Genomic DNA, 14207 nt, shown 5'->3' on the forward strand with positions numbered 1-14207 from the left:
GCTCTTCAACCCGGATCTCATACTCGGCGAGCTGAATGGCGAATTGATCAAGCTCAGTTCTTAACCCGCTGTACTGTCTCACAACATCTTCCAATTGCTCATTACTTAACTGCAGGGCAGAGTTTTCTGAGCGCATTTGTCTCACAACATCCTGCCTCGAACCACGCTATTGGGCCAGGGCCCAATCCAGCCCATGCCTAGACTCTTGAGCTATAAACAGGTCTCGCTCGAGTTGGAGCCTCCTCTCAACACCCTCATCAATGGCTCATTGCAACTCCTCCTGCCGCTCGAGGTCATAATCAGGACCTGTTGCATCTTGTCAACCCTCGTCCTCTCCGCCTCTAGGGTGGCGTCCAAGCGAGTAATCTTTGAAGCTTGATAGTGAATTAAACCATCGATAGAGGCATACACGAGGTGTGCAGCCTACAAACAAGAGGAAACTGAGGCAGTTACAACAATAACAAATAAACATGGAGCCAGTAAGACAATACAAATGAAACACTACTCACCAGCATCAAACTCTAACGAGAGTCCTCCACATTAGCAACAAGATCACCTCGGTTAATGCGGTCACCATCACGGTGAATACAACGTAGATCAACCACCATGGCCGGCATATAACTCTCACCAACCCCAATTTCCCCTAGCGCCTGAGTCAAATTTCCAGCAACCTCGGCTCAAGAATGTCGGGATCCCCCACTGGAGTGGGACTTGGATTTTCCCCCTTGATTGTCGGCCTGGAAAGCCTTCTTCTTAAGCCAAGGGTTCAATGACAAGCCCATGGCAGGATGCCCAAGATGAACACCACTACCCTTCCTCTTCTTGGGAGATCATCACTATTGGCTCCGGCATCAGACACCGAGGGGGTTAGAGACTATGCCATAGGGCCCACACATTTGGAAGCAACAACCTGGTGAGCCTGACCAAAAGTACGCCCAAAATTAGTAGCCACTACAGCATTAACATTGGGAGCAGGTTGGCTCGCCACCTCATTTTCACCAGAGGTTTTCTCAGCTCGAACATTATCTGGAGGCGCCTCCTTGCACACATTATTACCAAGTGCCTCTTCACGCACATCACCAGCAGTATGCACCGACAAGTCTACCATAAGCACCTCCAACACCGGAACACTCTCTCCCTCCCTAACAATAAGAGCCGGCTGCAATTCCGAAACAGTGACTGGGGGGACTTGCTCACCCTGACGTTCCACGACCCCCTCGACACGACCCTTCTCAGCTCCAACACCAGTGTCGAGCCCAAGCAACTCTGCAACACCATCGGGGACACCACCATATAGGGGAAACTCTATGGAGAAGTCCATGACGTGATCCCTGTCAATAGCCTCACGCGTCCTGAGGTCAACATCAGCTCAGCAAGCCGCCTGCGACTCGCGCTCCAACTCGGCCAATATCACACTAGTAGCGGTTTTGGCGAATGATGTAGTGCTCGTGTTGCTACCCTCACCTGCCATATTCACTGCAAGACACACAACAGATCAATAGCAGCAATGACACGAGTGCAAAAGAGCAACAATTAATCCTCACCAGGAACCCTCGCCAACTTCCATCTAGCATATACTTGTAACCTGCACAACCTATACACCCCCTCTTGCTGACAGGGAATTTACAAATCACCCTAAGCAGGCGCTTCCTCTTAAGTTCACTAACGGTGCGTTTGGATGAGAAAATTATGAAATCCATAGGAATTTATAAATGATGGAATCTTTAACTCCATCAATCTAAAATTCCATTGATTACAATTTCTGTTGTTAGGTTGTATCTATTTAGGATTTGAAATGTGTAATAAATTAAGAAAGTTTAAAACAAATAAAAAAATAAAATAGAAAAAAACCTTGTTTTGGAAATGGAAATTGAATACTGCAAATGAATTCGTAAATGACACCTATTTTGGTGGAAATTGAAGTGGGGAATTTAAATGATGAATTCCTTCGTTTTTTTCCACAGAGAAATTTAAAATTTCCATTTTGATAATGCCAAACGAGGGAATTAGCTTGTAGGAATTATGAAATCCTTATTTTCAATTAAATTCCATCATATTTTCCCTCATCCAAACATACTCTAAGGGAAAAAGGCTATTCCCCTATATCAAGAACACAATTAGCACACTCGACACATAAAATTCCCTACAAATAACTGGGATCATAATACTCACTAATGGGTTGAAACCGAGAAGGTGCCTTGAAACCCTGATTCGGCCGCTGCCAGTGCCCACTAACAAAGCATGGTTTCTTCACCCACGAAAGGCTGATATTGGTAATGAGATCCTCAACAAGGGACCCATATTTCTGAGGCTTCAAAGTAACACACCCCATATACTTCTTCCAATACTAAAGCCTGTAAATGGCATTAAACTCGTGGTATGTAGGACAGTTAAGGCCACACATTTTCCACAGCAGTATCACGTCTGTCAGAACCCTACGGGCACGCATTGGGGGTTAACTGCCCGATGGCTATGTTCAAATAGTAAAGCAGGTATTGTAGCCGCCAAGAAATGGGAAAGCATAAACCACAACCGAGCTGGTACAAATAAAACAAGGTCCAACCAGCATGGGGATGACTAGTCCACTGGTCTTCCTCTATGGGCTGTAATTCCACATGATCGGAGATCTTCCAATTCCGCCTTAGAGCATCGATCTCCCCTTGAGTCATGCTCGGCCCCGGCTGATCTATACCAACAACAGCATCCCTGAAACCCAGAAAAATTCTACCTCGGCCATCAATCTCTAATGTCAACTCCTCCTCACTAGAGCTATCCGTAGGGGTAGAACCCTCGGTTCCAGAAGATCCTTCAACAAAAGCCTCAACTCCTGGCCCAACTTGCCCCTTGATCACCTTATCCTGAGGGTCGACTCTCCCTTCGGCCTCACCTGAAGATCCCACACCAGATACCCTTCCTGACCTACGCGCTTCATACGTGCCATAATACTGCCAAAAGCTCACTAGAGTTAGTCAAAAGTCAATAACACCCACCCTCTACCCTCAAACATCAGTCCACAACAAATTTCAAATCCAAAATAAAAACCGTTTCTTGGAGCCACAAAACCTAGTCCACCAGAAACCACCATTCAAAGCGGCGCCATCACTCTCACAACCCAGAACACAAAGGCGGTCGAAACTGTATACACACTCCTACCCAGAAACAACAACAGAACCAAACGGAAAAACGAAAACACAAAAACCAGAGGGAAAAGAAAATCATACCTGTTTTGATGGATGAGACTGGAAAAAACAATCGAAATCGTAGGAAAATCCAACGAACCAGCGAGCATCCAAGAAGGAAGGACTCCTCTGGCAAACTCCACAGAAACACTCTTATTCTTCCTCTCCTCCCTTTCTCTAGAAATCAACCAAGAAGGAAAATGGCCAGAATTCTCTCTCTCTATCCTTTATATAACAGAAGCCGAGTTAATCCTAGCCATTGGATGAAAAGGACAACAGCCCTAGATCCTGCCACGTGTCCACCCACGACTGACACAAGGGGATCGGAGTAGGTATCTTTCTCCATGAGCAGCTCGCCTTACTTTGACATTTACACAAGAAACAAATTCCCCACCCGAGAGAACTCTTGATCGGGGACTTGTTCATACCACCTAGCTTCCAGGTGTAAATATCAAAGATTGTGGCTCGCTAACCTTGAAAACAAGGGTCGAACACTAGTAATACGACCAAACACGCCCAGATTGAGGACGCTGAGCCCCCCCCCCCTCTGCATGACACTGAGCTCACACGCACGCTGGGCGCTAGACCCCCTGACAGGCTCCTGTTCCCATTTCCCAAAACGTGCAAAACTCATTTGCCACTTTTGGGGAATGCACTTTCTCCCACATATCTAAAATGGGTAAATCTCCAATCCCAAAACAGGCTATATAAGACGCCTCCACTTCCATATCAAGTATGTCACCACTATCTCTCTCTCCCAGTTGTCAACATCATTCCTGATACTGACTTAGGCATCGAAGGATTATAGGTCGGCACACCCGGTCTACCTCGTGACGCCTCTTGATTTTGCAGGACACTCGACATCTGGCAACTTAGTGGAGAGACTCGGGACCCATCTTAGGATTCTATTGGTCCGACCCAACCCTCAAAGACCAACAGAAACACTAACAAAATCATCGGAACTCTAAAAATAATTATAAGGACCACCACGGAGAACCTTGCACTTGTCGCACAATCATCAAATGATAAGAGCAATGTGTTTTGAGGCTTCTTCTGCACCTAGAAATTCTTCTCCAATACCCAGATACGCCAGAGATGGTTGCGTAGGTTTTGAGATTCACCTCCTTATGTTTAAGCACCTTGCCAAGGAAATCAAATAAGCAAGAGAAGAGCTCTTGGTCGTGCCTCCTGCCAGACGGCTAATGTCGATCTAACCAGCACCATCAACCAGCATCAACGAGGTAGCGAAACTAGCTGCGACGTCATCGTTGGAACTCATTGGAAAAGCACGCACAAAGAGCGAGATAGGGTTAGGGGTTTTTTAAGGCTTGCACCCGCGGCAGGCTTAGGCTTTTGATCATAACTTTATTTCTTTTAGTCTTAGGCTTCACCTATCTCACACTATATTTAGGAACCAGATAACTAAAATTGAGAGCCATTTAAGAGTCCGGTGCAGCTGCTAATATGTAAATAAAGTTAAACACGCTATCTAAAATAAAGAGTTTAACCTATTCTAGAGGTTTGTTAGAGCAACTCCAACAGCTTCTCTATAATTTTTGTATTATAGGGAAGCAAAAGTCAAAGCTTTAAGCAATTTTTCTTCTTCAACTCCAACAGATTCCCTAATTTACAGCAATCTCTAAAATCTCCAAATTCTTCCTTAAAATTTTAGAGATTGCTGTAAATTTAGGGAATTTTGTTTTCTCTCTCCTCACTTTCCCTAAAATGGAGAAAGTTATAGGGAATCTGTTGGAGCAAAAGAGGCTCGTTTTTCCCTAAAATAGAGAAAAACTAAAATATGGGGAAGCTGTTGGAGTTGCTCTTATTTAATATCATAGCTATAATGTATGTTTAATGTTTGTTATTAAGGTAGTAGGCGTGACTTTGAAGTTCTAATAATTTAATGCCTACTGACTTTTTTTTATTTTATTTATATTTTATGCTAAGAGTTTCATTGGTTACATATTTCAAAGGTATGATATTTAGTGATGCTCATAGTTTTGAGTTAGGTTCATTTAAGCTATGAGTTTTTTCCCATACATTGTCAATAGGTATATAGTTTTAGATACCGCATTTCTATGTGATTTATTGGTCACCTATTTTAGAAGTATGTTATTTACTTATTTAATGTCATAACTATAAGGTAGTAAGCGTGACTTTCAAGTTCTATTAATTTAATGTCCTGTTCATACATAGTTCATCACCATACACTAGTACACTACTAATTAAGACATACATGCATCTACCACGTACGTACGCGATTGCATGAAATTATTGCATGCAAATAGCTAACATAATTGTTGGTATTCAATTCAATATTTCTTGAGGGCTTTGCGACGCATCTGAGATTCAGTGGGAACTTTGACGTCAGTTGCCAACCCAATTGCTTGAAGAGCTGTGATTACATACCAAGTCAAGTCGACTTGCCACCATTCCAGACCTTGTCGAGCTGAGTATTCAAATGCATGATGGTTGTTGTGCCACCCTTCTCCGAGTGCGATCCATCCCAACAACCTGTTAAACAAAACAAAATGATATATGTCCCAATTAGTAGTCGTTGATTAATCTAAATGTAGGGAGCGAGATCGACTAAATCCATACCAATTGTTCTTTGACAGGTCGCCGGTGTTCCATACTTGTTTTCCCCAGATGTGACCGGCCGAGTTTACTAGCAAGGTGAGGTGGAAAACATATACCGTCCTCACTCCCTGCAATCATTCATTAATCATAATGATAAATTGTATTTGATTTTCAACTGTTTCTATCCGAAATAGAATGGACTACGGATTCGAGCCATATATACAAATGGTGAAGTACGTGATGAATTGCAATTTAGTACGCACCATTCCCCAAATAAAGAAAGGTAGTCCACCTAGGGCATAAAGCAAAGCTCCAGAAACAATTACGTGTAAAACGAATGTACGATGAAGAAATCTATAGAACCACTGCTTCTTCATATCCTCAACGTTCTTCAATCCTCCATTCTGACAAAACTCATAACATTAATTTCAATTCATATTAAAATGTAATCCTTAATTAATTCCTTCTTACTTTTCGCCGAGAAGTGCTATCAAGGATCCAACCCATATGACTAAACCAGAAACCCTTCAAGGGGCTGTGAGGGTCTTTCTTTGTGTATGTAAACTGGTGATGGTATCGGTGTGTGCTCACCCATTCTATCGGACTTCCCTGCAAATAAACCATCGAAATAAAACAACAAACACCATTTTATTCTTTTGTCTAGTAAAAGAACAAAATGTAAGAATTAATGTGGACTTATCAATGTTCAATAAGGACCACAATAAATTAGCTACCTTATTTGCAGAATAAGTAATTAGACAGTGCTTGAATTATTTGAGTCCATGACCTCTTTATCTATAATCAGTACTGAATACGGTATATATTGTTGATTACTTAATTATAGAGTAATCCTAAATGTACATGAAATAGTTTGACAAAGGCCTACATCAATTAGGACTAAGAATCCTTTATGGGAGGTACCTAGTCCGTGATGCCTATAAAAGTCTTAGATCCCTGCTCTATCAATCACCACGCTATTCATAAGCTTTGCCCCATAAAAGGTTGCATACAGGATTGGATAGAGGAGAAGATCTATCATGACTAATTCAAGTTGGTATACATGATTTATATTTTGTTCATCTTAATATTAAGCTTATGTTAATCTTAATTATATTTTGTGTTCTTAGATTGAGTACAATCTTATTTTAGTTTTACATTTGGTATCAGAGCCTTTTGTGCTCAATTAAGAATCAAAATGTTTTGGACCGATTGAACTTTTTTTTTGTTTTTGTTTTTTTTTGAAAGAGGGGGAAGAGCATGTGTTTAAAAAAAAAAAAAAAAAGTGCTGCAGATTATTTGAAAACAAAAGTGTAGAGGGTCGACCCGTCTTTAATGGGTCAAACCAGGTTTTTTAATCAAAACCCAAAAACCTTTGGTCTTTGGTCTTAAAAAAAAAAAAAAAAAAAAAGTTCTTTCTTTCTCTGGCGCGCGAAGTACAAAAGAGAACAGAGGGTTTTGCGATTTGTTTTGTCAAAATCGTTTTATGGGTTTTGTTCCAGATACTTTTGCAACTCGATTGAGGTATGTTTTGTGAATCTTAGTCTGAGATCTTTGTGGCAAATTTTCAAAACCTTGAAAAGTTGGAGTTCTTCAGTATATTTCTTCATTGAAGCTTGATGGATGTATTCTGTCAATTGGGTTTGACTTAAGATGCGTTCTCCCAGCATCTAATTAACCACCAATCCCTAGTTTCTCCTTTTTCCTTTTTCCGAGAAATTCGAAAGTTTTATTTTCTTCGTGGTTTCATAATTGAATGCCTGAGTTTTTATTTTCTTTTCTTTTCTTTTGAAATTGGCTTAATGGTTTTACTACTGACACTTATGCATATCGTTTTAGACCTTTAAATTGATCAAATTACATGTTTTTCATGCAAACATTATATTCAATTTTAGTAAACTCATCTCTTAGAGCAATTTTATGCTGAATGTTAATCATGGAGGATACTGCAGTATATTGGAAAATTGATTGATTGACCTGAATTTTAAAAATCTCATCCTTTAACCTTCTATTGTTTATGTTTTGTTCCTCATGGTCTTTTTCACTAGTATGCATAAATGCATAATCATCAACCATTCATATTAGTATAAAATTTCTTATCATCAAGGTGTTAGTATGAGTCCTTTTCTAAATTGTATGAATTAAAGGACCACTAAATTGATATTTATAATTGAAGCAAAGTGTAGCCAAATAGATTTTAAGTCTGTCTTTGTCTATTTTGTTAATGGTTGTTTTCCGAAATAACCAAGATTAAAGGATTACAATGTTTTGTGCATGCTGAATTGATTTGTTACTTCTCAGTTCTCACGTCTCAGTATTTTTTAATTCAAATCTCTTATGTACAACTAATGATTTGATTTCATGCAAGAGTTTGCACGAAAGATTGATCCTTTTATGTTCAGAAAGAAAGAATTTTCTGAAAAGAACAGAGTTTACTAAGACCAACCCGATTTCACAATGGTTATTCTGACAAATTATTTCGATTTACATTTTTTTTTCCGCCTATATTTGTCTATAACTATTGCTGAAAATGTGGTTGAGGAAGCCTATTGCTGTGGGTATGCTTTAATTTTGTTGCTATTTCCAAGTTACAAGAGAATCTTGCTTCCAGGTACGCTTCCGTACCTATCTCAAAATTAAGCAAAACTATATAGTTGCAGTAATTCAATCATGATTTCCTACATGCTTTACATGATCAATTGTCTTGGTTTTAAGTAATTTTCAGGACCTTGGTGAGGCATGTATGGTTTTGACAAACTGTGTTGATTGAATCCTTGTATTTTGTCGAGTTTATGATCCTGGATGCTTCTGTTTGCATTGTTTGATTCACTGTATGCTTAATAACAGCTGATTACTTGTTCTCCCAATTCAGTAATAATCATTTGTGAACAATTTCATAAAACTCGAATTAAATACATACAACTCTGCATAAATTTTGGTTCGGTTTGATTAAAGTCTTTTACATAATGTATTGTCAATAGCAATCCCATGTAGAAGACTATAATTAAACATAAGTATTGGACCAATACCTTGTAATATTGAGTTTGGAAGCCAGTGTCTTTGCTCCCCATAGGAGGTTTAAACATTCACAACTTTTAAATTCAATATTAGCACATAACAAAAATTAAAATTCACATTCAGAGGTCATTAGAGATGTTCTTCTTGCCACCCTAGGTGTTGACATCGTCTAACCGACCTATAGTTGAGTTTTGGTCTTTGGTTATGTGATTCAGTAGTGTCAATTGTCCTTTTGCCACTCTAGGTAAGGCTGACACGATGAAGCACTTTGGGGCTCTCCATTTAATGCCTAGTTCTTAATTTTCAAACTAGGGTAAATTTTAAGGAACTGTTAATGATCTGTTACAGCAATAAGTATTACATAAAGTTTTTCCATCTTCTTTTCAAGAGGTAAAATTGGGGCAGAAACTAAGAGTTCAGTGTTTGAATATTCCATCGATTTCAAAAATAACTGTTTTTGTTTTTTTTTTACCTTGGGGGAAGAGATTTGTCATGCATCAATAGCTACTGGTTTCATGGTTCTTTGAAGGGAAAAATAAATGTAATTATCTCCTGAAGTTGCTGCATATACTACATATGTCTTAGTTAAAATAGTAGCTATGTTTATCAATCATTTTGAATGTCTTGGATAGTTATGGTGCTGACTTTAAATGTTTGGTTTTTGCTTGATCGTGGTTGACATTATTTTATTTTGGTTTATTCATGGAGCATTAATTAAAAAGAACCATTCATTTTTGCTTGCTTGGTTGTTAATGTTATAAAATCTATAATACATCAGACAATACCTTACATAACCAAGATGTGGTGGTTTACATAATTATATATTCATTGAGTTATGTATATGGTATACTGTTTGTATGTTGAATGTCAGAGTGTTGCTTTGCTTTGAAGCTTGTTCATGATAAAATATTTCTCGCATATCTGATTCTTGATGTTAAACTTAAGTTGCTTATATATACATATCTTGGGCGTCTTTTATTTATTATTTTGACTACTTTAAATTCCCGGATCTTCATATAAAGCATTCATTATTTCGTGGTATTTTTTAGAAAAGGTTTTTTCAAGATTAAATTTACTTTTCCATTCTCTGCATGAAAATCTACTTCAAAGTTGCCACTGCCATAAGTGCAGTCATCTTTAAACATTGACTTGTTTTAAATTTCTATCATATTGCCTTTCCTGCCACAAATAATAATCTTTCGATAAACATTATTATACTACTTATGAAAGAAAATATATTTTGGTATCTATTCACATTGTAACAATGAGTCATAGTTTTCCTCATTATTAGGAGTCATATGAATCATTCTCTGTATATTAATGTGATTTAAGAGAAGCCCTTGGTAAATACTTCAACGAAATAAAAACAATGTTTTGCTATTGGCAAGTTTATTAAATTTACTTGTTTAAGGATGGACACAAGTTGTGTGTTGCTCTAATGCCCTGAAAATCTGACATGTGCTGTTATTTTTGTTACATATAGTCTGTCTTTGGTATTTCTCTTTCTGTTTAGAAAATATTAAAGGAACTAAATTTAGAGGCATATTGGAACAGCTAGGTCCCAGATTTAATTACAGGGATGTTCTCTTATGATTATTTTTCATTATATCACATGTGGTCTTGTGTCTTTTTGGCCAACTGAATACCACTTTATATTATTCTCCTTTATTAATGCCTTGGGAAATAAAGCTCATTCCCTGTAGTAGAATTCATGCATAATATGTGACTTCTATTGAGAATATGTTAACATGGTCCAAATACCAGACTTACTACATTAACCTATTTGCTTATACTAGTTATAGCATATCAATTTGTTCTAGTAATAACTTAAACATTCTTATATCATGCTATATGAAAAACAGTGACATTACATGATAGGTGTTGTAGTCATTGATTACTAAGAATCATCTACATGACTGGACTATAGGTATATGTAATTCTATTTTTGTCTCTGTTTTCCAATCTCGATTAGGTTTGGTTAAAGAATTTAATCTGTGCCCTACTCCCAGGTGGAAGGTTAGCTATAAAATTAACATGGACAGTGATTATTTTCATTTGATCAAATATGAAAAACAAAAAAAATTGTTTAAAGATCAGTCATAATTGTGGAAATAATCAATATACTTTTGTGCTTGATTTACAAGTTCATTTGCATTACAAGATATAGATACCAGGCTTGTAGCGAAATCTATCCTTGTGTATTTTTGCATTTCATCTGCGTTTCTATCTAGTTGATAATTGCAGTATCTTGAAATTGAAATTGCATATACTAATTAGTAAGGACCTTTATAGGTTGTCTACAGCTAATCTATATTTGACAGGGGTAATGTAAATTCATTTGTTTCTCATGAATTGTTCTGACCTCTGAGTGACACTCTGAGTTATATGGTTTAATATTTTCTGTTTAATCCAGCTGCATTTTCATTCACATTAATCTATCAAAGGACATGCAGCGTAGTCTTTCATATGTGTTGAAGAAACGAAGTTTTAAGAGTTGGACTTTATTGCATCTGCCTTATTTTGCTCTTTTACTGAATACATATACCTTAAGAGATCAGTGGGAGTAGAATCTTTTTCAGGGAATGCTATAAAAAGGACTGGAAGATAATGAAGGTGAGGTTGTAAGATTGGTACCTCTTTTGGTTACCTTCATTTACCAAGAATTCTGCACTTGCATAATTATAAAATCATGCGCAGACTATTAGAGTACCTAAAAGTTTGACATGCTTTTGGACAGCGGGAGTACTCTGATATACTTAAACTACTTTGATAATTCTTAGAACTTGTTGCTGTAAGGATTTACTTTAATTAAATTTTATGATGTAATAACATTAACCTTTTGAAGTTCCTATTTAGTATTTGGCAAATTTCTGACTTAATTAGCATTGTTGAATTTATCTGCATTTATTTTACTCGAGTAATGAGCTATTTCAGTATTATAGCGATCTTTGCAGATAAGTTACAACATGACTGATGAAATTTGTGTGAAGCTTCTTTAGAAGCCTTAAGTTACAGATTCTATATATTTAAGAATCCTTAAGATTGGATCATACATTTGTTTACTTGCATGGCAGATTTTATTCCGAGTAAACTGGGTTTTCATGTACAGAGAATAGCTCCTGTGTTCTGTGAATTGTTGCATTATAATTGCAGGGTGCTGATGCTTAGTTAAGTGTTTGATTTCCTGCAGTTTAATGTGATTAGTCATAGAATGACTGAGTTTAAGGATGGCTTGATGATTTTGGCTTGTCTATGTGCACACTTCATAATTACTATATCTGAGGCAGTAGTATTCTTGTTGTTTGAGCATTGATAGTCCAAGTGGGAGACTGTAAGAATTAATGTGGACTTATCAATGTTCAATAAGGACCACAACAAATTAGCTACCTTATTTGCAGAATAAGTAATTAGACAGTGCTTGAATTATTTGAGTCCATGACCTCTTTATCTATAATCAGTACTGAATACGGTATATATTGTTGATTACTTAATTATAGAGTAATCCTCAATGTACATGAAATAGTTTGACAAAGGCCTACATCAATTAGGACTAAGAATCCATTATGGGAGGTACCTAGTCCGTGATGCCCATAAAAGTCTTAGATCCCTGCTCTATCAATCACCACGCTATTCATAAGCTTTGCCCCATAAAAGGTTGCATACAGGATTGGATAGAGGAGAAGATCTATCATGACTAATTCAAGTTGGTATACATGATTTATATTTTGTTCATCTTAATATTAAGCTTATGTTAATCTTAATTATATTTTGTGTTCTTAGATTGAGTACAATCTTATTTTAGTTTTACACAAAAGAATACTCAAACATCAAAATCACGTACATGTAGTAGCACTTGCACATACCTGAAGTGAGAGAACCCCGAAATAGGCAAACAAGTACTCGAGCCATTTGGGAAGCCGTAAACTCTTGTGCGCAAGGTGCCTATGGAAACCCAGAGTGACTCCCAAACCAGTGAGAATATGGAGTGCGACGGCTACCCAAAAGGCAGCCCATGTGAAATGAAACGGAGCAAACAAACAGAGGCCGTGGAGGGCCAGAGAAGTAGCCGCTGTAATTATGTCTACCAAATTCCATGATCTCCCCCAAAATTGTACAAAGGGAGTCAACACAGTACTCACCACAAGGCCCCCCATTTCTGGCTATCAGTTGCTGCACTACAGTCTAGGCCAGGTATATATTTGTAGTCGATGAACTTAATCAGTATGATAAATAAGTGTTATATGTATATTGTAACATGAACAAGCACAGAATCAATTCATAGATATATAAACACAATTCAATGAACACTTATATATATGTCTTGTATAGAAAATAGTTGAATTAATAGAACTAATATACATACTTGAAGTATCTATGAAGTCAGCAAAATGAACAATTGCCTTCTGCAGATCTCTAAGTATGACCTCTTTGTTTATGGGGAAGGACTCTATTTCACGTAGAGAATGCAGGGACTATCTCTTCCTTTATACAGAGTGCTTGAACACTTAGACTCATTGCTATGAGTTAAATTAGTTACCTATTCCAAGGATATGATATTTACTGATGTTCATGGCTATGAGGTTGGTTGTTTTATTCTATGAGTGTTTTTTGACACCTTGTCAAGAGGCATATAATTTTAAATACCTCATTGCTATATGTGATTTATTGGTTACCTATTCTAGAGGTATGTTATTTAATGTCATGGCAAGAAGTGACTTTCAAGTTCTATAAATTTAGAGAAAATTTTACAAACAGTACCCGAACTAAGGGCCACTCATAACTTCAGTACCCGACTATGCAAAACTATCACTTTGGTACCCCAAGTTTGAAGCCCGACCCAATAATGGTACACGCTGTCCATGACGGCATTAACTAACTAACCACGTGACATATTTTGAGGGGTAATTCGGTCTAACTCTTTTCTTTTCTTTTTTTAATTAAAAAAAAATTATGAGACCAATTTTTTGGTCTCACCAACAACACCTGTCCCTACGCGAGCTCTGGCCAAGATGACCAAGAACGAAGAAGACATCACCGCCGACCTTGGAGGCCTCTCCAACAAGGAGATCGAGAGACCAAAAACAAAAAAGAAAGAGAGAGAGAGAGAGAGAGAGAGAGAGAGAGAGAGCTCGGTGCTCTCTGACCCGGACAACAGCCGCGACCCGAGAAAGAAACCCGACTGGAGGGATGACGTCCAGCCACCCCACGACGGCACACAACCACCATTCCCTTCGTCTCTGCGTCGCCTACGTCCCTATGCCTATGGATCACTAATGCATTGAACGGAGAAGGAGCAACGACGAATGGAAGTTCCGAGACTTCTCCGGCGAGCTCTGCAATTCTCGGCGATTCCGACCACCATTTTGGCTACCTGAGGTATGAAATCTCATCTCCTTATCATGCCCAACAAGCCTGTGCAAATAGTTTTTGAAT

At 38.0% G+C, this 14207-nt stretch overlaps 1 protein-coding gene across 2 annotated transcripts; it reads right to left on the minus strand.

The window, feature by feature from the left end:
* Window positions 1-5337: 5337 nt before the first annotated feature.
* LOC133710970 (palmitoyl-monogalactosyldiacylglycerol delta-7 desaturase, chloroplastic-like) lies at window positions 5338-13294 on the minus strand. Of its 2 annotated transcripts, XM_062137124.1 has the most exons (6): window positions 13138-13294; window positions 12638-12956; window positions 6231-6368; window positions 6023-6163; window positions 5781-5887; window positions 5338-5693 (listed from the first exon to the last, which is right to left on the minus strand). In XM_062137124.1, exons 2-6 carry the CDS (start codon window positions 12926-12928, stop codon window positions 5492-5494), a joined length of 879 nt encoding a protein of 292 aa, XP_061993108.1. In that variant the 5' UTR covers window positions 12929-12956; window positions 13138-13294; the 3' UTR covers window positions 5338-5491. The 2 variants fall into 2 exon arrangements, with proteins under 2 accessions (XP_061993108.1, XP_061993109.1); XM_062137125.1 differs by lacking the exon at window positions 13138-13294 and having other exon boundaries at window positions 12638-12998.
* Between the last annotated feature and the right edge of the window lie 913 nt (window positions 13295-14207).

This window comes from Rosa rugosa, chromosome 5 (assembly GCF_958449725.1).
Source record: "Rosa rugosa chromosome 5, drRosRugo1.1, whole genome shotgun sequence".
Classification (NCBI taxonomy): domain Eukaryota; kingdom Viridiplantae; phylum Streptophyta; class Magnoliopsida; order Rosales; family Rosaceae; genus Rosa; species Rosa rugosa.

What these genes read in the sequence shown, in the direction of transcription:
- LOC133710970 (XM_062137124.1), bottom strand. Translation starts at nt 12,928, where the DNA reads ATGGGGGGCCTTGTGGTGAGTACTGTGTTGACTCCCTTTGTACAATTT. An exon ending in ATAGCACTTCTCGGCGAAAA is followed by an intron (nt 6,164 to 6,230) that starts GTAAGAAGGAAT and finishes GAGTTTTGTCAG; the next exon opens with AATGGAGGATTGAAGAACGT. An exon ending in GACCTGTCAAAGAACAATTG is followed by an intron (nt 5,694 to 5,780) that starts GTATGGATTTAG and finishes TTTGTTTAACAG; the next exon opens with GTTGTTGGGATGGATCGCAC.